Source organism: Fonsecaea multimorphosa, assembly GCF_000836435.1.
Source record: "Fonsecaea multimorphosa CBS 102226 unplaced genomic scaffold supercont1.29, whole genome shotgun sequence".
NCBI classification, from domain to species: Eukaryota; Fungi; Ascomycota; class Eurotiomycetes; order Chaetothyriales; family Herpotrichiellaceae; genus Fonsecaea; species Fonsecaea multimorphosa.
The window spans coordinates 251,913-275,711 of record NW_015971663.1 but is presented as its reverse complement, the minus strand read 5'-3'; the positions used below and the strand labels follow the sequence as shown (position 1 = coordinate 275,711).

Genomic DNA, 23,799 nt, shown 5'->3' with positions numbered 1-23,799 from the left:
CCCCCTCAAGCACATTGACCGTGTTTCCCTGTTCCCATTGAAGAGCCGAAATATGTGTTCGGAGTCTTTAATACTCCCAAGACTATTAACCCATTACTCATAATGGCTGTTGTCCCAGAACCGTTACAGTCCTCCTTGCCAATACTTGGGCCTGTCCGAAAGATCCTCTCGCCATTCGAACTCTTGATCACTTGCAACCCGCCCATCCTCGAATCACTCCTCGCTCAAGTGCCGACTGAGACCATCTTCAGGCTGTACCAGACTTCATCTTACCTACGAGACTTCTTTTCGAAATCCCCCACGTCCTGGCGGTACATCTCATGGCGTCTACAACAGCCCGCGGTCACGACCGCCACCGTCGGCGTCAGCGTCGCCGGAAACGGACTACCCAAGCAATCGAGCAACTACGCCCTTGATCAAATCATCCTCACCGTTATAAATCCTTTCAGCACGAGGCTCGTGAGCCTGGAGTTGGACAATACCGCTGTTAGTGGGACCACATTAACATCCACCGTGCTGATATTGAGGAGGGAGACTCTTCGCCACGTGTCGGTGCGCGGGTGCAAGAACGTCTCTTTGAAATACCACATCAATCCATGGCTACAAATGCACGCATTGGCTCGCGAGTCTCCAGATGTCAGAGGCCCCCCAGGATTTGAGACACTGGCTCTGAAGAGCTTGTATACCTACCGATGCCGCCATCATAGGAGAAGGCCGTATTTACCCAGTAGTCTCGCACGCAAGGAAAGCGATAGTGAACCCACTCATGAACTGGTCCTGACTTGCCACAAACTAGGCATCTGGACAGATACGGCTTGGTGCACCACGCCCGGAGCCAGGTGCTATCGCCGAAGAGGATATGTGAAATTACGCATGCCCCAGGATCCCAGGGAGGTCTGGGTGGTTTATGATCGCTTGTGGAGGAGTCGGAACTGGCTGGGCCCGGTTGAGCAACCCAAAAACTATGCATTAAACAAGAAGCGAAAACGGGACTGTAGGAGTTGGGAAGTTGACGAGGAAGGCATGAACGGCGAAGCCATCGGTACAGGACCAGAGGGCAAGGCAACGCCGGCGCATCTGCGAGTGTCCCACCGACAATTTGTCGAAGACATCACCTGCCACAACTGCTCGGCGGAGATCTTGGAGCGATGTGAACAGTGCTCGGTGATGATGCACTGTGTCGGGTGCAGGAAAACACTATGTGCTAGTTGCGCCTTCGATCGTCCTTATCTCCGAAACAAGAATGCTCCTGTGGAAGAGAGAAATAAGTTCTGGTGGGCACCCGGATGTGCCGTCTCCCCTTGCTCCATGCAGGATCAGGATCTGCCTCCAAATGGAGCCCTCAACGGAAACCAAAACGCAAACGCAAACGCAAACACTCTTCCAAATATCAAGTTCAAATGGTGCTGTACAGAGCCAGTGTTTTCGGGTGGCGGTGGCATTACCTTCAGCAACAGCGCGAATCGAGACAGCGACTGCATTCGTGCGGCACCACTCCCAACCGGACAGGGATGGGATGACCCTGAGTTCTTGCTTGATTCTCCTGACCTTGTCAGCTATACAGCAGATAATGCCACCCCCCGAGAAGGTCCTGCAGGCCGTTGGACGTCCATTAATGATTTGTTCCACACTGCTGCATATCTGAGCGGCGGAGACCATCCCACCTCGTCAGTGCCTAGGGTCTTGTGTGACGAGTGCTATAACTCCGAAAGTTGGAAAGTCAAATGCAAGGCGTGTTCGACACCGATTTGTATCAAGCATGATGTTGGCGAGCGTACCAAAGCTAGGATTTGCGGCTACAGAGAACTGACCGTCGAGAAACAAGAGTTTAAGTCGCGACAAAAGGCTATGAAGTTGCTCGCTACGTTGATGCGACAACGTAAAGAAAAGGAAATGGCAGCAGAGCAAGGGGAACATGCCCAGGATGGGATGGCTGTCAGCACACCGAAAGCTGGGAAAGCTACCGTCAAGCCAGATCCTCCTTTCTCTCCAGCGTCCTCCTCGTCAGTAGCAGGCTCCGCAGCTCTTGAAGTTCCACTCAACGCGGACGTTGGAAGTGCTTCGAGATCAATGCGAACACCTCTAGTAGAAGTTGACCGACCTCGGCGTCCCCTCTCGCCCGCTTCTAACAGCACCGGGCCTCCGTCTCGATCCACATCCCCTTCGCCGTCCACACATTCAGTAACCGCCACACCCGAGCCGAGCTCTGCGCCTCGACGGCCACATCGACCCGATATCCCTCCAGGTCCCGAATGGCGAGGGTGTCAAACACTTTTCTGCCCCCCGTCACGTTCCACCCCAGGCGACCACAGGCGACGCTGCACTGTGGTTATGAAGACCTGCATGGAATGCAAAGTTTACGTTTGTGGCGATTGTGCAAACATCCTCGAATCTCCATGTCCTTGCAAGGGATGCCGATCTCCACAGTCAGAAGAAGACCACAACCTATCTGCAAACCTGCCGCCAAGCACCGCCTCCTCTGAAACTCCTTTGTTCTTCTGTCCTAATTGCCGATGGGAGAGAATGCTGACAGGAAAATGCAAACGGAGGTCACCATTATTTTTGGCTGCTCGATCATGGCATGGCAAGAAGCCGAAGAAGCGGAAGGATAAGATGCGCAAACCTCTAGAAGCACGACGAACGAGCTTGGGAACAGGGGGAAATCCTTCCAGTACAGAGGAGGCGATCGATGGGTTGGTGGAGTTTTTCACGAGCCTGAATGCTCATTATCCCGGTCCGGGCCATCCCCCAACAGAAGCGAATGGGCAGTCACAGTTGGATAATGGGGCCCAGACAGAGGGCGGGGGCAACCAGCAAGAGATCCAAGCATTGGAAGACATGGGCGCTCTCGCTCGAGATTTGATCCGGCGGATCCAGCGTCTGAGAGACCAATTTCCGCCTGGGTCCTTGGCTGCTTTGGCGCTGCCAGATATCCGTTTGGAAGACGAAGCGGAGGTTGCTGTCAGGCTCGCACGCACAGCGAGTGACGCGGCTCGAGCGATGACGCACCAAGCGTTAGTGATACAGATCCCAGGCCTTCCGGAATCTGAGATTTACACTGCGCATATCCCCCAAGCTCCTATGGCTTTGCCGCCGATCGAGAATGTCCATTCCAACGCCGCCCAGGCTACAGTTGCGCAGGCTGGGCACGAGACCCAGGGTGTGCTTGAGAACGGCATCGTCCCTGCTGGGCCGGCGGAGGTGCCCGGGGAGGAAGAATTGGAAGACGAAGACGACGGACATTTCGAGGAGAGGGAATCAAGTACAGATTAATGGCATATGGCGAACAACATTGTGTGGCGGAGAGGGGCAGGCCTTGCGTGCCGCTGGGATTATTCTGCTTGGTGCACGACAGCAAGGGGGCAAAAGCATGGGAGTCAGACTGGGAAATATGGATGGGTTGGCGGTGAACCGGATGTGATCTGAGAACTTCTTTCCCGCATTTGAAAATGACACGAAATGACATTCACTCATTATTCGAGTTCGGTCTCGATACTTTCAGCTTCTCCAAGACGGCAACTGAGACGACCTGCTTCTTTTTCGAACTTCGGTTGCCATGGCACAGTGACGAGTGACAGTGAAAAAAGCACAGGTGAGCATCAAACATCCAAGCACACAGAAAACTCTGAAATCAGGGGGAGGATCGCCAGCAGCCCTGTAGCACCGGTGTGAAGTGTCCCTCCTATTCGTTCCCAGCCTTAATTTGGGTTTGCCACTTACCAGACCACAAGACTTTCCCAGGCGTGCACCCTCGAGTCTAACACGTCCAGATTCTGGTTCACTAGTGCCGCGACATTTGGTTCTGAGAGATGGATGGTCTGGAAGTTTAGACTGGCTTCTGATCCAAACTTTTGATGATAGTGGAGCTCCTCCCGCGAGAGGTCTCCTGCTGAGGACCTTCAACTTGAGCCGACATAAAGGTTCAACGCTGAGCGCGCCTCTTCAAGCGACTCCAAGCAACTCCATACTACCTTGGTCCTGACTCACACGTCTCTCAGGGACCCTCGCACAACAACTCATCTCACCATCGAAGTGGTCTTTCAGATACACCTTCAGAATCAACGACAACCGGAGCCTCGCCATGGCCCTCAAATCTTTCGTTCTTGGCGTTCTGCTGTTTATTGCTGTTGGGGTGTGTGACAGTGCCAAACCGATTCCCAACGGGAATCCAAGTGTGACAATGGTAACGGCTGTCAGAAGAGTGGCACTGCGGCCGACATCAACAGGGATTTCTCCCGTCGCAAAGGCGACCTTGGACAACAACGTGACGGCTGAATCCAGTCCCCCTCTTCCCGACCCTCCACGCACATGCGTTCGCGAGGCTCTTGTTGCGCTGGCGAACTGGCGCTTGCATTGCGATCGCGGAAGCTTCATTCCTCCGTACAAGTGCTGGACCCGGGCCCCCAGCATCGAACGCTGCTGCGGCAAATGGGTGGACGAGGACGACCAAAATTACAAGGGTTATCCATCCGTCCGAATCAGCAAGGAGGTGCAAACCGGCGAGACGTCATGGGAATGGCAGTGGATCCCCCAGGTCGACAACAAGGGCCACCGCGAGGTCATTTTGCAGACCGTGGACGAGTATCACTCGGACAAGACCGAGTGCCAGCGCTGGCGGGCCGAGGACAGGAAAGAGTTTATGGCCTTCCTGCAGAACCTGGACGATTACGGGATTTATGACGCTGATAATACTGGAAAGGTTCTGGACAGCACTGTACCGAGATACAACCCCGAGGGAGGAGGCTATTACGACGATGGCAACCCGAAATACCCCTCCTTGCCAGATGGACCGCCGATCGGATGGTAGGGCATGGCGCTTTGATGGCCAGGGAACAGTCACGGCCCGGGCTTCTGATGGGACCAATTTGACGAATTCACTTGTTCATAGAAGGGCAGAGATTTTTGTATCTTCATTGCAGGCAGTCCAGCCGGCGTTTTGGGGAGGAACGAAGAAGGAACTCTTTGTCCAGCGACTCGGAGGCAAGGCAAGTCAAGGCAAGGCAAGGCATGCGCAGATTGTTCGCGCCAGGTATATAGGTGCCAGAGGAGGGCGTTAAATGGGAACGTCCATGATTCCAGGCTTCGCGCTAGAAGTTGCTGCAACAGGTCGATGATATAGCCGCAGTGTCGGAGCAGTCGAACAACCATCAGTTGAGCCCTCCTCTTGTTGTCTCTGCAGTCCTTCTCATTGCGCCGCGTTGTTTCCGGCACTTCCGACATTGCCGGGGATGGTCGGTGGAACAGTGCCTTGCATCGAGTGAAAACCCAAAAGCAACGCATGGCCAACCCATTTGAAGGCCAAGCAGAACTGGACATGTTCACTGCATATAGGGTGAGGATGTTGTTGGTGGCGTGTTCGTGCACCTTCACATCTTGCACAAGTCGTTCAAGTTGCTCGCATCATTATCTGTGTTGCGTCCAGCCTGACAAGATCCACGCTTTGCTTACTCACTTCGATGCCGTATGCCCGATGGTAAGAACATGACCGGCTGCCACTCAAATACGGAGGAGCCGATCAGGCTGATGAGGCTTGCCTATCAGGCGTCCTCAACACCAGCCATGATCAGACAAGCTATCAGCAAGGTAAGCCATCTTGCTCCACATCCCACTGGAGACTTGGGTTGTATATTGTCCTGTCGCAGAGCAGCGGAGGGACGCTGCAATACGAGCGCTCCTCTCCGGAGGCTTGCGTGGAAGCTTACCACCACTGTCTGATACCAATCATCAGCTCAGTCATATCTATAGGTACCCATGTCAGCAATACCCTACATACCAGAGGATTGGCATTCTTCGAGCAATCGCCAGCATTGCGATCGCCTGATGGAGTTCTGTGTGTCAGAACTATACCAAGATGCCTGAGTCCAGGGGGCCTCCTTTTCGATTACATGACGAATCAATCCCGCCTGCCGTGTTATATAGACAGGTAGTTCTGTCATCTGGAGTCCGCCACATTCAACATTGACACTGAGATCACCGTTCTTGCAGAGAGAACTCGGTTTCGTTGAATTCCGCACAGCTGGTCCCCATCCAAAATGGCTATCAAGGACTCGCTCTTGGTGCCCGAGAAGGGTCACGTCGTTCAAAGTACCATAAACTACTACCTTGACCCTTCAAAAGGCGGAGCTACAGACTTCTACCCACAGACCGCCTCAGCCTTTCGGAGGAAATTCGAGCAGTACCCAGTCCAAGTCACGGATATCCGAGGCCTCGACAAGGAAGAATTCAACCTCGATAAGGAAGGATTTACGTTTGTGCAGCACGAGAGTGAAGAGAAGGAATTCGCCGACGATGATGAAGTCAAGGACCGTCTTTTCCGCGAAGCCGCCGATATCTTGAAGGGAGTGTATGACACTACTAGTCCGCACGCTGTTTGCTCGTTCGTACCTTGCAGGATGGCTGGCTGACTGACTTGAGGACCACAGGACCGGCGCCACCCAAGTGCGCCCGTTCTCGCACATAATCCGTCGCGAACGGTGGGAAGCAGCCCAAAATGCCTCGGACGGGAAGGAGGACGACGAACTTGTCCGCAAAAAGGTCCCTGCGCGCTTCGTCCACGTGGATCACTCGTATGGCGGCGCTGAGGAGATCCTCCGGGTCAACGTGCCAGATGAGGAGGAGCGCGAGCGGCTCAGCAAGACACGATGGGCAATCATCAACGCCTGGCGTCCGTAAGTGCCCCCCATCTGACGAAGGGGTCGTCGTCCATATCGTCGTTTGAGAAAAGGGAAAAAGAAAGTGAAAAATTGACGTTTGTGTTCAAAACAAGCATCCGCGAAGTAACGCGCGATCCCCTGGCGGTCTGCGACGCGCGCTCGGTCGAGGAGTCGGACCTGGTCGGCGTGATCGCGCACTCGCCGCCCCCCTTGCCCGGCTCCGTCCAAGGCGGCTCGATGGGGAAACACTTCGAGACGTGGTCCGTCAAGGCGAACCCGGCCCACCGCTGGTACTACAAGAGCCGCATGACGCCGCAAGACGTGCTGCTGCTCAAGATCTTCGACTCCAAGAGGGACGGCCGCGCCCGGCGGGTGCCGCACACTTCGTTCTACTCCGACGAGGATTGCGGGGACTCGAGAACCAGCATCGAGATCCGGTGCTTGGTCTTTTGGGAGAATGAAAGTCTGGAGTAAGAACGGGATTTTTTTTCTAGAAAGGGAGTGTCTGCAGTGAGGAGGGAAGCGAAAGGCAGCACAGCAGGTGCCGTCCCGCAAATCATGTTATCCATACCTAGGTAATCATCACCCAAATAGGCGCGAGACGTGAGCATGAGTTAATTACTGACAGCAAATGCCGATGTATACGAGCAAAGGGCAGGGCAGTCCATAGCAAGGCAGATTATTTTCAAGACAAATCAGATAAAGAAAAAAAAAACTCCTAGCTGACAAACACAGAGATTGTATCAACCAGGCTCCATTTGACAAAATTATTGACTATCGAAGAAGAAAAAAGCTGTAGTGTGCACAAACCCTGATGCGTCGGGGTGTCTCTCCCTGTTTTTCATTGGGACCATCTCCGTCGTTAAACCACGTGCGCGCTTAGTAGTAGTAGTAGTACGTCCAACTTTGCCAGGTAGAAGCCATGGGATAGAATAATTAGGAAAAGCCATCCACTCCTAACCCATGTCGAGGAATTTACAAGGCGGCAGCGAGACCCACGAGGGCGAGGACACCGAGCTCGACCTTGGGCAGCGAGGCGGCGCCGGTGTACTTGGCCGGGGCGACGGGGGAGCTGTTGTTGCCATAGGGAGCATAGGCCCAGCTGGTGGAGGCGGCGGCGACGGGCTTGCTGCTGGTGCTGGTGGCGGCGACGGGGGTGACGGCAGTGGAAGACCAGTCGCCCCAGCCGGCGGTGACGGTCACGGGCACGGTGGAGCACGAGGGCACAATGGTCACGGTGCTGGTGGCGCAGCCGGTGCTCCAGCCGCTGGTCGAGCAGGTCACCGAGGTGCTGGTGGACGGGCCGCAGGTGGTGGTGCTGGTGACGCTGACGGGCTTGCTGCTGGTCGTGCTCACGGTGGTGGCGCTCCAGTCACTCCAAACTGGGTCGGTGCTGGTGCTGGTGCTGGTGGTGGTCTCCCAGTCTTCCCATCCGCTGCAGAGGACCGAATCCCAGACGGTCGAGATGGTGGTGGTGCAGGTCGCCTTCTTGGAAACAGTGGTGCACGAGGTGACTGGGGTGGTGGTGTAAGTGCAAGTCGCCGGCTTGGTGGTGGTCGTCACGGGCTTGGTGGTGGTCGTCGTGCTGGTGGTCGTGGTCCAATCATCCCAAAGAGCCTCGCAAGCGGTATCGGTGGGATAGATGGTGACGGGCTTGGTGACGCAAGAGTCGGCCTTGCCGCTCACGCTGCAGGACACAGTCGAAGTGGTGGTGATGGGGCAGTACAAGGTGCTGGTCTGCGTCGCTGGCTTCGAGGTCGTCGTGGTGGTGGTGGTGGTAGTGGTCGTCGTGGTGGTCCAATCAGCCCAAGAAGAGGAGATGGCCGAGCCGAAGGCGGAGCCGACGAGGGTGGCAACGATAGCAGTCTTCATTTTTGATAGTGTTCGTAGGAAACGAGTGACGGAAGTTGGGTTTTTGCTAAGCAAAGAGCAAATAGCACAGAGCGAGCGAGAAACGAATGACTGAAGTGAACTTGACGCGCTTGGGGAAAAGAGAAAGGAACAAGTAGTCGAGGGGGTTCGAAGATATAGACGAGTTCAAGTAGTACTCGAAGCCAAGGCCCACGAGCACGGTATGGCCCAAAAGGGGCCGGAGCATCCAGATGGCTGTGGGGAGGCGTGCAAGCCGCAGCGCCATTCACATATACCAGGCAGTAAAAAGCTGTCATGGCAATTTCACCAGGGAAGTTGGAGTCGGCTATTCCAGCGCCCACAAGGCACCAATCCCTCGTTAGGGGATGGGGACCACCGGCAAACTTTGACTCACAGAAACAAAATCGACTTTTCAGCCATGGCCCATGGGAGAAATCAGCCTTGAGGTCGGAGATGGTCGTGGATCAGTTGCGAGTGGATCGGAGGGGCCAGACTCGTGAGAGCTCAGAGCTCAGCGCGTGGTATGGATACCGATGTCCAAGAAGGAGATGCGATGTGATTGGGTTTTCCGATTGGGGAAAGGAGACTTGATTTCCTGGACACGAGATGATTGTCCCATAATACCGGAGGCAAAACCATACCATCTACCTAGGTAGCTGATTTGGCCCATTTGTCGACCTCTGGTGGACACGACCGTAACCCATAGGGACGGCGTATGTTGCCCACAACCGCCGTGAAGCTGGTCATCGACCGTGCTGCAAAGAATGCCCGGATGGCCGGGTCTGCTGCTCCTTTCCTTTTTTCCATAGCAGCCAATTTCTAGCCAGGGGGCTGCTCAATCCCATTGTTGAATTGAGCATGATTGAGGCACATTCCCTGCAACCGTGGGGAAACAGGAGAACCAAGTGGGGAGGCAAAGAAAGCCGTTTGTATCGAAGCGGAACAAAGGCGAGAAACGTCGAGAATGGGGATTAGTAGATTAGTAGAGATGAGACGGCCGAGCGTGTCTTGAAGGCGTTGCATTGCCAAGCGGACGATTCCCTGCCACGAGGCCGCGGCGACCTATGCGCGACGATCCCGAAATGAAGCTCAATTTGGCGGCAGTATCGATAGTGGATTTAAGGTTAACGGGCGAGCTTCAAGGCGGTTGAGCTATATAAAGGGGCCATTTGGGGGGGCCAATGATGCTGTCTATACCGGGGCCCCCATCGCGCTACCTGTGATTGTCGGCGCCCCCCAACCAAACATGTTTCCAGATCCGGTGTCACTCACCTTATTGTGCTCTTCTCTACCCCTGGACTTCCCATGTCACCATGTGGCCACTGCTGATCTGCCTACCAGCTACGACGTACTCGTGCGAGTACTGCTAACAGTCCGGAGTATAACCTGGCACCGCCGTTGACAACGTGCTTTTTCATTCGGTAGTAACCGCCCGAGTGGGGATGCTTCACCGCTTCAGTGGAATGTCAACAAAGGGGATGGCCGTCTGCTCGTGCCCATGTCAATTCATTTCCACGGGATTTCCAGCATTTGTCCTAATGACGAGGTACACATATTCGAACAGTTCGAGCAACTGACAGAGAAGCACCACAAACTCTGGACATAACACACGCGTGCTTGTCGTGGACTTTCTTGCTGCTCTCCTTTTCGCGGCAGAGCATCCATTGTTCGCGTTACTAGTGTGAAAGTGCGACTTCTTCATCATCTTTCCTTTCGCCTCAGCAGGCAAGCTTCTCTTATCTCTGGCTGACTTGTGGCTGAACAGAGCAGTATGTCAAGGATGTGTTTTACCAAAACATGAACGGACTTCGAGCCTTCCAGTCAATAGCAAGCTGACTTTTGACACCGTGGGAGAAGCTCACATCTGCCTGTGGCGCATGGCTAGACCCATGACGTGATTTTGAGGCTGCCCGGTTTGTGTCCGTTCAACGCCTTGTCATTTCCCCCTGAAAGCCCTCACAAGAGCGTAGAAATCTTCATTCCATTCTTGCTTCGATGGCTGCCGCCGGACCACGGCTTGATGCACTAACACCCACAAGCAATGTGACCATTTGATTGGGCTGAAGTCAGATCTTTGGGTCTATTTACCTAGACAGGATGCGTCTCGCAAGTCTGTTGATGCTCTTTGCCGGTTAGGGTTTCTTGATTCTTCATGAATTTCGACCTGGCTGCCATCTACCGATTGCTTTTGTTGAAAGGGTTGTCGTCATTCCTGCCGAGAAATTCCACAGGGACGAAGTGAGAAAATACCATAATTTGGAGGAACAAGACTGCGTTTCGATACGAGAGCTGCAGCAGCCAGAAGCAGCCTCCACCGTCTTTACAGCGACGGAAAGGTCTTCTGTCTAAACCCCTGACGATGATGGTTTCCCCTTAGGCCGCGACGGAAGACCTGGGAAGACGAACACATTGAAGACTGTCATGCTTGGAGCGGACATCGTGCTCGCCCAAACGAATGAAGAAGAATAAAGAGGGTGCTTTCACGTCCTGGGGCAGTGCGTGACTGCACGGACGCAATGGTACAACGGCGGCATCGATGTTCATCAATTGGACAGATTGTTGAAAAAAAAAAGATCCAGGACTGAGCCAAGGTTGCTGCAAGAGATGCAGAAAGGCCAAGCAGGTAAAGCTCGCAGCGGGATGTAACTCACCTCTTAGGCGAATCAGGGTGTGCTGTTTTGGGACGACTCATCCACCATTCTATAACAACCTTCAGAAATACGTTGGTCGGAGAGACAGATGGCAAGAAGGGCGAGTATGAGTGTGGTGCTGGTGTGATGGCCATGAAGAGCACAGGCGATGCAAGGATGCAAGGATGCAAACGGGCAGCTGGCAGACACATGGCCCCCTGTGTACACGCAGGTGCCGCGGAGTTCATCGTGTCTCGTGCGCTCATCTTCGTCTTTGTAGAAGCGCCTCTCACTAGCCAACCATTCGCACCACAAACTCCTGCTCTATCGTTCTCTGTACTTACTCTGACAGCAGTCGTCTTCCGCCGCAAAACCCAGCAACCGGTGGCTGATCTTCCCTTCCTCCAACCTGACAGTCATCACCTGCACATCTCCACGACTGTCTCTCCTCCTTGACTCTCATTCAGTGCGCAAGTGCCTGCAGCAATACTCCAGACAATTCTATACAAAGCGACGCACAACGGCTCGGGATCGACGATGTGGCGGCTGATCCGCGTTGCATCCGCCGGTACCTTCCAGAAGCGGGATAGCGGCCAACGAGACGATAAGAAGTCGGCATCTCAGCCGGCGATGGGGCGATGGTGACATTAGGAAGGATTTGGGGTTTTGTTGACCGCATTTGTTGCATGCCTCCATTCTCTTCTCATTGCTCATCTTCCACCTGTATCGCGATTGTGCCTTTGATGCGCCACATCGACACGCGTAGACCGCCGCCTTCATATTGAGATTCATTCTCAAAGTATGATCAGCTGTACCAGAGCTACAAGTCGCCGTCACAAAAGTCCCCATTCGTCGCTCCTCTTTCGACCCCAAATCTGTCGGAGATGGGCAACTCACGCCACCCAAGCAGTCGACGAGCCTCGTCCGTACACCGCGAGGAGTTAGAGGAAACAGCACCACACTTGCTTGATCGCACTGGATCGCAGGAGTTCAGTGTTGTTGAGAGCGTCGCCGTCCAGGAAATCTCGACCGAGGACGAGACACCAGATGTGCCGACTGCAACATGGCCGCGGTCGGTGAGATATTTGGTCATGATTTGTGCCTTCCTGACGAGCCTGAGCTTCGGAGTAACGCAAGTGCCCCTGCTATACGTCTTCAGGCTTATGACTTGTGATGCCTACTACAAAGATCATCCCTCTGGAGTTTTGCACGGAGTTGAGCGGCCATCCACGACGGGAACGTGGACATCCATCCTTTCCGCGGTAGTGGTGCCATCCGTCTACTCGACCAGTCCAGGCATTGGAGACGACTCCGATCGGTGTTCTATTCATCCAATTGAAAGCGCGACCGCCTTGTCGGTGTCCTTGCTGGGTGCCAGCACCCTCGTTTTCGGCACATTGAACCTCTTCCTGACGGGCAGCTTGATAAAGCGCATTGGGGTCAAGCCGACATTGATGACCCAGGTGTTCTTTCCCGCCGTCAGGTTACTGGTACAAAACGTGGGTGTCGAGGTCTGGGGCAACGCTGGCATCATTATCATCCAGTGCTCGCAGATCGTCACCATTGTTGGGGGCCCCAGTGGGTATATGCTGGCTTTGAACACTCTTATTACCGATGTTGTGGAGCACGAGGGTCGCACGGCGGCGCTAGGTAGACTGACTGGAAGCATGATGTTTGGCTCTGCCCTGGGCTTTTTGTTGGGTGGCGTTGTGGCCGAGGCCTTCGACATGAAAACCCCATTCCGTTTGACCTTGATGCTCTTTTTGACCTCCTGTGCCTATGTCTTCGTCTTCCTGCCGCACATCCCGCCCCAGCCAACAGAAGTTGACACGGACTCGATCAAGGCAAAGAAGACAAAGAAGATTTCAGCCGTCACCAAGTTCTTTGGTCCTTTGATGGTGTTTGCACCCCGCAAATTTGTTACAAGAGAGGGCATGGTCAGGACGGAGTACGGGGCATTTCTGCTTGCGTGGGGAGTCTTTCTTGGAATTCTCGCGACAGGTGAGCTTCTTCGGCAGAGTTCGAGTCATCACTGACGTTGTGCACCAGGCTATCTGCCCACACTGTTACAACTTTATTCAACAGACGTCTTTGATTTCGGTACGCAGCAGAACGGTGGCCTCATTTTTATGTACTCGATGCTGAGGGGCGTCTTCTTGGCATTTGTCTTTCCAAAGTTGATCGCCATCGGGAGGAAGTGGACACTAAAGAGCGAGGAGCGGCACATGGCGAATACAGAAGATGCCAGGCCATCGGAGCGCGCACCACTTTTGGCAGAATCTCGAGCTCAAGCAGGAACCAGCAACGTGCACGATTCCGAAGACAAAGAAGATCAAAAGGAGCAAACATTTGCTTTCGATTTGACGTACACGAGATTCTCGCTGATTGCTGACGGTCTTCTGACACTGCTCTGCTCGTTTGTTCGCCAAGGTTGGCAAATGTATCTGGTGGCAGCTGTTCTCCCTTTTGCCGCTGGGACTGGGTCGGCGGCGAAAGGGACAGTCCTTCAAATGGTGGGAAGCTCTGCTTCCAGCAGCGAAAGAACAGATGCTCTGGCTGGAATATCTCTGGTCGAAAACATGGCTCGGCTGGCGACGACGTTTGTCTTTGGTGTCATTTTTGCGGCGTTTACCAGCATTGGAAGAACGGAGCTTGTTTTCACATGCAACGCCGTAAGTGCCCCTGCTCAACCCAGACAACTGCTTATAAGTGACGCTACTGACTCCGCCTCCTAGGCTGTCGCGTTGATAGGGTTCGGTGTCTTGCTATTCGCGCGCTTTCCACCGGAAGGGAGTCGTCCGCTTGACCATAAGGACGAAGACGTGAATACTACATCATGAAGCTTATGATCGCAAGAAGCTTTACTGGATTGACCTCATGCAGCAAAAGTCACTCAAAGGAGGACAGTGGATGATGCAGCATAGTATTCACCCTGGAGCCGCCAGCAGCGTTATCTTGTCTCACCAAACACCAAATGATTGCTATGGCGCTGACTATTATCACTCGAACTTTGACCGCTTCACCAGCTTTCACATCTATTGATATCATCGAGTCACTATGTCCCCAATATGGTCGCCCGCCAGCGACTCTTTGACACTCTTCCAGTCACCAATACAAGACTGGAGCTTGTGTGATATCTCGCTGTTACCAGACGACACTGCAGCTGTTACCCACGATTCGCAGCGTTCGTTGGCTCAAACACATGACACCACGCTCGAGGCTCACTCAAATTCCTATATCTATATAAAGGGACGGCCGAAAGAGCTGGTCTAAACATCATCAGCTCGATCTGCCCACGGGTTGTAATAGCACATTTGCTCGCCATACACCAGAGATACCTTGACGCCACTTCGGCAACGTCCAACATCGATCGTCTAACATGGCTCTACGGTCCGGCTTCACATGGCTCTCTCCTCCGATTATCCTAGGAGCTTTCATGTAAATCGCCTTGAAATGTCTTGCGGAATATTCTAACCCTCGATCTTCTAGCCTTTGGGATTTCCTTGAGCACCGAATATCGGCGAGAAATCGAAAACGGTACCGCGGATTTCCTGTGCCACGTCCCGAAGAACGTGCATACAGTGCTTCGGATGTCAGCATCATCATCCCTACCGTCGACACAGACCTCGCCTTCTCTGAATGTCTCGGCGGCTTGCTCAGGAATAGACCACTGGAGATCATCATTATTACCACTGAAGAAGAGGAAGGCAGGGTTCGAGGACTAGTCTACACTCCGGCTGTGGAAGGCAATATAGGGCAGACCGATGTCCGCGTCTTAACGGTCTCCAAGGCGAACAAACGAGACCAGCTCCTGCGCGGCATTAACGAGAGCAAAGGAGGCATTATGGCGTTGGTCGATGACGACGCATTCTGGGAACATGATACTGTTCTCACTCACCTTCTGGCACCTTTTCAACAGGAAGACATTGGACTCGTTGGCGGTCCAATAACGTACGTGAGTTGCTTGCAGAGGCCCAAACTTCCTGCCTCGAGAACTCAAACGCCGAGTTTTGTCACAGCCGGCTAACATGAAATCTTCTCGCAGCTCATATCTACCTATGAAGAGACAGGATCCCAGGATTATTACGCCGTGGGAGGTAGCAGCTCTTCGTCTTCGTGGGAAGCGGCATGGAAGCATGAAGAGTGCGTATGCTGCGGATGGTGGGATCAATTTCTGTGTATCGGGCGTCACAGCGCTGCTCCGTTCCGAGATCGCGCTTGACCCGCCGTTCCAACGTGCTTTTGGGAACGACATGTGGATGGGCCGACGACAAAACTCTGGTGATGACAGCTTCATCACCCGGTGGGTCCTTTTCCAACATCTATTCAAGCAGCAGCAGCAGCAGCAGCGACAAGGCGACGGGCAAAGACCGAGACAGTGGAAGCTTGGTATGCAGCTTACCAAGGAGGCAGAGGTGGGCACCTCGATCATGCCGGACTCGCGCTTCGCGGGTCAACTGAAACGATGGTACAGGAGCGGCCTTCGACACCGATTGATGTGTCTCGTCTACGAACCTGGCCTGAGAGCCATGTTCAAGACGTGTCCCCACATGACACGCAAGATGGTCGAGGGAATGCTCAACCCGGTGCTTCTGTGGGTGCGCCTCTACTGTTTTTGGAGCACATTCTATGTCTATCCGTGGTTTGCGTAAGTCTTCTTCACCCCAAGAGCTCCCTTTCTCTATCCGGTCCCAGCTAACCCAAGCCCTCTTCAATAGTTCCTTCGTTCTTGGTATGAAGATTTACGCTTACGTCGAGGGTCTGCTCGACTTCGCCAACGAATACCCCTTTGTCAAGCGGCACCTCTGGGCGGCTGTCCTCGTCGACAGACTCTACCTCGTCTCGGACTGGTACTGTTGGATCACGCTGGGGACTGAGGCGTGGATAACGAGGCAGGCGGTGGATGATTGTGCGACAGATGTGGTGGAGAATGGAAATGGCGTCAAGGAAGAATAGATGCGGCATTGTCTGTATCGAAGAGTGGCTGTCTGTGGGTCCTTGCCTTGGAGACTATCTTGCTGGAGGTGCTGAACAACGACGAGAGCAGCAAAGTTGTTAATAACTAGGTATCAGATATAGACAGACACTACATAATACAGGGGAACGATATGATCCAAGATTTGTGCTCCAGAAGCTTGAGCATCATGCTCCCTTGCAGTTCTAGTTCTCGTGCAAGAATTGCCTGAACCAACCCACGACGGCGTCCTTGGCCCTGGCCATGGCCTCCCTCTCCCCAGGCTTTTTGGGATCTCCTCTGACCAGACATCCATGCTCCACGCCGGGCAAATGCAGGTAGTCAAAGTAGACGCCCCCACCCTCGGCTTTGGCGAGAGTTTCAAAGGTATGCGTCTTCAACTCGGGCGTGTAGGCCGGGTCGTGCTCGGGCGCCAGTATCTGGACCGGCACGGCGACCTCGTCGATGTCCCGTTTGGTGAGTAGACTCGGGTGGCCCACTGAAACACAGTCGACCAGGGGTTTCTCCCTCGCGCCCAGTCGGAAACACGCCCAGCCACCCCAGCAGAAGCCGACGGCGCCGACGCGCGCATACCGGGAGCGCAGCAGGCGCGCGGCCTCGAGGATGTCGGGCTCGCGGATGTCGCGGGCGTTGCGGGCCAGGAATCCCGCGAGATCGACCTCGTGGAACCGGCCGCGAAGGATGGGCTCGAAGGGGAGTGGCGCGGAGCCGCCGAAGAAGTCCGGCACGTAGACGGTCGCGTCGGCCTCGGCGGCGTAGTGGTCGGCCAGGATGCGCGTGTTGGGGAATGTGAACCCCAGCAGGTCGTGGATGAAGAGGATCCCCATCGCCGGCCGCTTATCGTCGTTCTCGGACCCGGCGATGTAGCAGTCAAGCGCGCCCAGCTTGTCGACTCGGCCTCTGGGCGTGCCTTCCCATGCGAAGCTCTTGAGACAGCACGACGACGAGGACGACATGGCCATCTATCTTATCTTCCAGTTTTGCGTTTTAGATGCGCTGATTGCTTTCGTCACTCGAGTTGTCCCAACGGAGCCTTGTTTGTGCCCGGAGGATAGGAGAAGGAGAGCATGAGGTCGCCATCCGGGTTGGGGCAGCGCAGGGCACAGTAGGGAGGTGCATGTCCCTCCCTCTTCGCCTTTAGAATGGCAGACACCGTTTTCGACCTGTTGCCGAGAGCTGTGAGTCATACTCGTGGTGCTCGGTTGGAAGATGGATCTGATTGGAAAGTGGGAAACGCATGCTCCGGCTATTGCTCAACGAACGCCAATGAGGGCGATATCGTGAAAATACCAAGCCCCCTCTTGATGTAGCCATCTCGCTTGCCTGGATACTCGTCCAATATTTCATGGGACAATTGGCAGGCTTTCCTCTTCTCGACAAGATCGGTCATCTCACGCCCTGTGAAGTCCCGGCCTTCAGGAAGAACTTGAATTTGGTCAGAAGCGCTTTGTCACGGACCGGTTTGTATAAGCTACTTTCACTGATATCTCAAGAGTATTGGCGTGTACAATGGATCTTCGGTCTATCCTTGATCACAGCGGCATGCTATTCTTGAAAAAATGTTGGCTTTATCCGATGCACCTCGTCGCTATTGAGCGTTCCGTTTCTGGACATGAGTCGATTCGGTCATCTCGGAGGGCAACCGGTAATCTAGGACGCTGCTGAGATCGATTGAGAAAAAGTCGCGGGCCTGATCAGAGAGATTGAATGGGCAGAACCTCGAGGCGACTTTTGTTGTCTCTTAACGCTCGTGCATAACGGATATTTGGCTGATCGTTGACCAAGGCGGCATCCTATCCTCGTACAAAATGTTGGCTTTATCTGATGTGGCGGCCTCCCCTTCGCTTTTGAGCTGTAGTTTTATAGTGATTCTTTGTCAGACTGTGCCATTTATCTCTGAAGTCGGTGTGTGGGATGGTGTGCATCGGTGATGTTCGAGGGCTTCATCTTGAGGGAGGTTACATCTTCTTGAAGCCTCAGATCTAGAACGCCGCTGTTGCTCATGAATATCCATATTCCTGCATGGCGTATCTCCCAATCTCCCACCCTCGCTGCCTCCCGCCGATCTGATGCATACACTCTTCCAGCCAAGCGGCTTGCGGACTACCACCATTTTGGCGAAACACAATGAGTGCCATGCGGATAGGGATGACCATCTGGACGCCGTGGGTCCAGGGTCCCGTTGGCATAATAAAAAGGGGTATTGTTCGACAGATGTCAAAAGCCGCTTTTCGCGCTTGATATATCAGAGAGGAACTGGATATTCCAGGGAGTTCATCGTTGGGCTGGCCGGTCAATTCATCAGCAGGAATGTCCGGTAGCCGGCGGACGTCACCCTCGGGGATGGTCCCGGTGGAAAGTGTCATCTGCGCCTTGCGATGCGTCTTCCAAAGCTCCAGAAGGATAATCACCGTGGTATTGTACAAGACGAATGTATAGCCAGTTTCGGCTAATTTGTCGAAGACTAATGTAGTTGCAAAGCCACATTTTCGCTGCTCGGCTTGTGATAGCGGAATCTCTTCAACTTGAGGCTTAACCTCACGCTCCCACTTGTTGTGCCAGTCTCGCATACGTTGAAGAAGGTCAGCAAAATCCGCCTCAAGACTGAAGTTCAGTTCGGCCTTTGCGTATGCATCCGTTGTTTTCAAGTAACGCTTGAATTTCACATACAAGGCAGGAAGCTCGGAAGCGAGGTCGACCAGATATCCTACCGGATCTTTTTTCACTCCAGAAATTTCCCAAGGAATGGTCTTCCACTCTTCAGAGGCGAGACACGTCTGAGAACGGGCCGCGATGGCGGCGAGAATCATGGAATATCGATCAATCTGGAACGACCACATGATGTATGGTTCTTTGAAAATCTCAAAGCCTTGGAGTCGGAAGAATTCGGTCATCCCCAGCATATGCTGAACCCAGCCAGTCCCGGTGGTGGCAGTGAGATACTTGATGTCCAGTCAGCTCGTTTGGCCAGGTGAAACAGCAACCATAAACACCTACTTCGCACATTGTGAGGATCGCTATAGAGAGGACGGTTTGGCCAGCCGACGAGCGCTCGGGTCGAGAAAGATTCTCGTTGAGCTCCCTGAGAGATCGGACGTAGAGGTTCATTCCTTCCCGTTGTGCCTGTTGGACGTTGACTCTGCGGCCGAAAAACGAAGCAGCGAATGACTTCATGCAACATCGAGGGAGGCAGGACTCGTCCATACGAAGAGCGTGGAAGCCTGGCCAACGATCGTCGAGAAAGGCGTTGCCCTCCTGCAGCTCTCGATACAGAAAGGCGAAGTATAGGTCGTCTCCCAGAATACTCAGACTAGTCTCTGGACCTGGCAGATGCAGTGATGCGTTTTTTCGAGGCTCATCTTTTTTCCGCGGACGAAACGCTGGATTGTCGTCGATGAACGCTAGTTCTTTTGGATAGCCTGTGCATTCGAGCTCGCTTCTCTGGCATCGGACGCATTTCGGCTTGGTCTCGTCTTGGATTGGATCAGTATGAGTCAGTGAATCACAACGCTGTCGGGCAGCCTACCACATTTGAGACGTCTTCGACGGCAGGTGAAGCACGCTTTCGACCGCCTACAGATGATGGTTAGCAAGACACTCAAGAGTCAAGCAGTCTCTGGACGGAGAGGGTCGACCCACCCACCACGACCAACCATATCTGCTGATTCATAAAGTGCAGGAGCCGAAGAGAAAGAGGTTGAGAGGAGCGCAATCCAAGGAATCAAGCTACAGGTCTTCGAAGTCCAGCAAGAGAATCAGGGGAAAAACCGTCGACTTTGTCCTTGTTTACGAGCGTCGATGTCCGTAGAGGTATCGCTGGAGTGTTGGTGGCCTTAATGCAAGCGAATTATGTAATGATCTGCGTAGCCGAAAGTGAGAAAGTAGCGTGGACAAGGCAGATACGAGTAGGTCGGAGAGAAGTGCTTTGCTTTGATCAAGACAGCTGAAAGTGGAGGATATAGAGGACTATGACGGCATGGATGAAAACGGGGAGGGTAAACGAGGCTGAGTTTGATGGTGGCTCAGATTCTCGGACCATGTTTTAAGTTGGGGGCGAGTCAGTTACATAAAGCATGATAAAGCCTTGAAGCCACCCAGAAGCTGTCCATTGAAGGTGGATTAGCCCACGGAGAACGCGCGAACGCTCCAATCGAAAATAAGACCGTTTTGGGAATGGTGGCTGGTGGGTGGAGACATACGGGCCGGAGACGGCGGAGTATCAAATGTGGCGCCGCGGATCTCGCTGGCGACTACTCGGTATGTATCAAGCCCTTGTACTTCTGCAAGGCCCTTAGCACTTCATCTCTCATCGTCATGGACAATACACACAGCACCTACTAGGTAACTACGAACATGTCAAACCCGCTCGGCGCGTCACCCGCATTGAGCAGCGATCAGCGAACAGCCTCGCGGCCTGACTCTATCCCCAGTCAGGGCGATGGCCCGACTAGTCTCAGTGCTACCAAATTGTGCGTCACTTGGCCCATGATGGACAGACACAGCACCAACAAGTGTCCCCAGCGAGGGTATAAGAACCCTCGAGGGAGACCACGTCCTCAACACATGATCAAACACAATCATCAGAGACCGCTCAGAGACCAACACAGCCCACAGAGAGTACAAGAACCCTCGAGACCAAGTCCTCAAGTCTTGATCGAACAAAACCATCAAAGACCGATTGCAAGACCAGCACTATCTCTTAGTCACCATGGCATTCTCCCGCTTTACTCCCCTTGCCGCCGTCCTGGCATTTGGCCTGGCACAATGTGCACCCGTACCCGAACCGCTCCTCTCCGAGCTGGCCAACACATCCTACGGTCCAATTCCAGGCCAGTCGTCGTTGTACAGCACATACAGTGGCACAGCAGCTCCGTTCCCGGGTAATATCACGGGTGCCATCGTCAACACCACTTCCGGCCCTGCTGGCGAAGACGACCTCCTTTTCCAGAATCTGCTGTCTGCCGAGTGGGTCATCTTCTCCTTCTACCAACAAGGGGTTGAGCGCTTCAACAGTAGCGCTTTCGTCGAGGCCGGCTTCCCCAACACCACCTACGAGCGTATCCAGCAGATCCGCGACAACGAAGCCGGTCACCTGCGCATCTTCCAGGACCAAATTTCGACCAACTCGGTCAAGCCGGGACCATGTCAATACGAATACCCCTATGATGACCCCGCCAGCTACATCGCGCTTCAGACAGTCATTGAGATCTCCAGCATGGCCTTCCTCACGGGACTCGAGTTGCAAGCCAAGCTCACTTTATCCAAGGCGGCCCTCGTCGCAATTGCCGCAACCGAATCCCGTCACAATACGTGGTCGCTCATTGACAATTGGAGATCCACCCCCTTCGCCGGTCCCGCAGATACGGTGTATCCCTACGCGAACCAGATCCTGGACTTCACCAACGAATGGATCGTCAACGGTTCCTGTCCCGCAGAAAACCCGGTATACCCAACACCCCGCCAGAACCTCCCGCAGATGACACCCGGGTCTGGCTCAACGGGGGTCACACCTGGTTCAACCCTCGTGTTCAATTTCACCCAGCCGGACAACCAACCCCACTTCACACCGGGCAAGGACTACTATGCCGTCTTCTTCCACGGTGTCTACAATATCTCTGTCCCCTTCAACACCACGACCAACAGCGCCGTGATCCCTCCACAGATCGAACCGCTGGGGATCATCGTTGCGGTCATTGCTGACGAGGAAGGTGCTCCCACCAAAGAGAATGTCCTTGCTGGAACGATGATCTTGCCTGAGAGTCCCGTCGCACTCGCCGACTCGGGTTACTGAAACCGACCAACGGAGCATGAATTACTGAAAATGGAAGACGTGATATTGCATGTGGGCAGAGAATAGACGGGATTGCACATCTCCAGTTGCTGCATTTCTCATTCGTATTGGACATTAGATTGCACAAAATCAATCAATTCACTTTTCTCCACATTCCAACCTATGCACGCAGTCCGATCCTACGGCCGCAAATATCGCAGTTTTGGTGTTTGAGACATCAAGACCCGGAAAGAAGGTCCCGAGTTTTCGACCAGATCTTTCATCGGCTTATTGATTTTAACCATCTAAGAGACTGCGAATACTCATCCAAGTTCCCAAATCCTTTCTGACCTCTTCCGCGAGTTGAGTTGACGTTTGATCATGATGATAGGTGCTTGTGATGGCTGGGCGGCTGCTTAGTTGACCTTTCTGTTTCCGGTGAAGCTTTTGGGCGTCACTGAAAGAGATTGCGGGATCGGGAGAAACTCGTTCTTATTTATTCGCTTACCCAAGTCAGTCGACGCCGTGTATGACTCGTCCTTCTTGAGCATGATCTTCACGTAGGCTGTTGGACTGACGCCGCAACTCTACATAGCGGACAAGCAGAGGCACTAGGTCGATCACCGTTCTCGTACCAATAATATAATAGAACCTTTGGAGGAAATGCGGTTTGAGACGGTAATACCGTAAGCGGGAATCGAAGAAATTTTGTCTACCAAATTTGGCTAACGCGTTCGTCCGTCTTCTCTAGCGTCTATAACGCCTGGCTACTCCTCGACTGATCTGGCAGTCCATCATGGGAATATATGCGCAGGCAAGCGCTTCCCACTACCATCGTACCTCTGCTTCAACACAGTATCGAATGCCCCATCCACGTCCCTCGGCTCATAGTCCAGCCCACTCGTTCCTTGCGTGACCACGTCCAAGCCATAATTCTCCTTGATCCAATGGGCAATCATGTCCATGCCCGCCACGGCACCGCTCCCCGTCCATATATTTCCGTCAACCACCCACTTCTTGTCCTTCGTCCAGTTCACATTAGGATACTGCTTTTTCGTCCAGTGGAATTCTTGGTTGTTGATCGTGGCCGTTCGCCCATCAAGGGCTCCCGTCGCTGCCACCACCCCGGCGCCGGTGCAGATTGTGAAGAGAAGCTTGCCCGCGGCGACGTGGCGGCGGATGAAATCAGCGAATTTTGGCGAAAGCTCGAAGTCGGCGACATTGGGACCGCCGATGAGCAGGGCATCCAGTTCTGGACAATCTTCGACGGTGGTGTTGGGGACGATGGTGACGGAACTGGTGAGCAGGTGGACGGGCTCGAGGGTCTCGCCGATGTGGTGGAACACGAACTCCGGTGCGTCGCGGAGGACCTTCTCGTCGATCGGGATGAAAAAGCTCATGGCGTCGAGGAGAGTCTTGCCGGAAGAGTTGAGCAAATCAAACGGACCAATTACGTCGATTGCCTGGTAGTTGTACACCAGCGCGCCGATGTGGAAGGGAGCCATAATTCCGATTCTGAGCCGTTGAACTTGGATTACGGGCAAAGTACTGTGTGAAATAGAGTGCACTGAACACGAAGACGCCTGCCGTTTGGATGTTTCTTGTGCTCAAGCAAAAGGTGATGGTGCAGCTTCCTCCCAAGAATATATAGTCGAACCAGAAGGGCAGTTCCCAATCTCTAGAGCGCTTGCTGATAAATCAATCCATGACTTGCGAGCGTACTTTTTGAAATAGACGTTGGGATTGTATATGGAGTGATCCCGATCGAGCCCATACTTCCAGTTCAGGCCATGATGCCAGATGCGGAAATGTGGAACTCGGACGAACCTCACCCCGGGACTGTATACCGCTGATCAGTATCCTCAGCAGAATAAATCATGCCTGGCTGATTCGCACGAT

The 23,799-nt window shown here is 53.8% G+C and overlaps 10 protein-coding genes across 10 annotated transcripts; 6 read left to right on the top strand and 4 right to left on the bottom strand.

Moving 5' to 3' along the window:
• Window positions 1–102: 102 nt before the first annotated feature.
• Window positions 103–3,273, top strand: Z520_10336 (uncharacterized protein; the record flags this gene model as incomplete). The annotated part of the gene is made up of 1 exon (XM_016780829.1): window positions 103–3,273. One exon carries the CDS (start codon window positions 103–105, stop codon window positions 3,271–3,273), a length of 3,171 nt encoding a protein of 1,056 aa, XP_016628122.1.
• An 808-nt stretch (window positions 3,274–4,081) lies between these two features.
• Window positions 4,082–4,807, top strand: Z520_10335 (uncharacterized protein; the record flags this gene model as incomplete). The annotated part of the gene is made up of 1 exon (XM_016780828.1): window positions 4,082–4,807. One exon carries the CDS (start codon window positions 4,082–4,084, stop codon window positions 4,805–4,807), a length of 726 nt encoding a protein of 241 aa, XP_016628121.1.
• A 1,225-nt stretch (window positions 4,808–6,032) lies between these two features.
• Z520_10334 (uncharacterized protein) lies at window positions 6,033–7,127 on the top strand (the record flags this gene model as incomplete). Its single annotated transcript, XM_016780827.1, has 3 exons — window positions 6,033–6,343; window positions 6,423–6,668; window positions 6,767–7,127. 3 exons carry the CDS (start codon window positions 6,033–6,035, stop codon window positions 7,125–7,127), a joined length of 918 nt encoding a protein of 305 aa, XP_016628120.1.
• A 501-nt stretch (window positions 7,128–7,628) lies between these two features.
• Z520_10333 (uncharacterized protein) lies at window positions 7,629–8,525 on the bottom strand (the record flags this gene model as incomplete). The annotated part of the gene is made up of 1 exon (XM_016780826.1): window positions 7,629–8,525. The coding sequence occupies one exon, from the start codon at window positions 8,523–8,525 to the stop codon at window positions 7,629–7,631; it is 897 nt and encodes a 298-aa protein (XP_016628119.1).
• A 3,514-nt stretch (window positions 8,526–12,039) lies between these two features.
• Z520_10332 (uncharacterized protein) lies at window positions 12,040–13,995 on the top strand (the record flags this gene model as incomplete). Its single annotated transcript, XM_016780825.1, has 3 exons — window positions 12,040–13,156; window positions 13,205–13,827; window positions 13,891–13,995. The coding sequence occupies 3 exons, from the start codon at window positions 12,040–12,042 to the stop codon at window positions 13,993–13,995; spliced, it is 1,845 nt and encodes a 614-aa protein (XP_016628118.1).
• Window positions 13,996–14,534: 539 nt separating this feature from the next.
• On the top strand, window positions 14,535–16,111 carry Z520_10331 (uncharacterized protein; the record flags this gene model as incomplete). Its single annotated transcript, XM_016780824.1, has 4 exons — window positions 14,535–14,593; window positions 14,645–15,106; window positions 15,201–15,803; window positions 15,874–16,111. 4 exons carry the CDS (start codon window positions 14,535–14,537, stop codon window positions 16,109–16,111), a joined length of 1,362 nt encoding a protein of 453 aa, XP_016628117.1.
• A 204-nt stretch (window positions 16,112–16,315) lies between these two features.
• On the bottom strand, window positions 16,316–17,086 carry Z520_10330 (uncharacterized protein; the record flags this gene model as incomplete). The annotated part of the gene is made up of 1 exon (XM_016780823.1): window positions 16,316–17,086. The coding sequence occupies one exon, from the start codon at window positions 17,084–17,086 to the stop codon at window positions 16,316–16,318; it is 771 nt and encodes a 256-aa protein (XP_016628116.1).
• Window positions 17,087–18,130: 1,044 nt separating this feature from the next.
• Window positions 18,131–19,304, bottom strand: Z520_10329 (uncharacterized protein; the record flags this gene model as incomplete). The annotated part of the gene is made up of 2 exons (XM_016780822.1): window positions 18,131–19,072; window positions 19,128–19,304. 2 exons carry the CDS (start codon window positions 19,302–19,304, stop codon window positions 18,131–18,133), a joined length of 1,119 nt encoding a protein of 372 aa, XP_016628115.1.
• Window positions 19,305–20,838: 1,534 nt separating this feature from the next.
• Window positions 20,839–21,921, top strand: Z520_10328 (uncharacterized protein; the record flags this gene model as incomplete). The annotated part of the gene is made up of 1 exon (XM_016780821.1): window positions 20,839–21,921. One exon carries the CDS (start codon window positions 20,839–20,841, stop codon window positions 21,919–21,921), a length of 1,083 nt encoding a protein of 360 aa, XP_016628114.1.
• Window positions 21,922–22,694: 773 nt separating this feature from the next.
• On the bottom strand, window positions 22,695–23,405 carry Z520_10327 (uncharacterized protein; the record flags this gene model as incomplete). Its single annotated transcript, XM_016780820.1, has 1 exon — window positions 22,695–23,405. One exon carries the CDS (start codon window positions 23,403–23,405, stop codon window positions 22,695–22,697), a length of 711 nt encoding a protein of 236 aa, XP_016628113.1.
• Window positions 23,406–23,799: the final 394 nt, after the last annotated feature.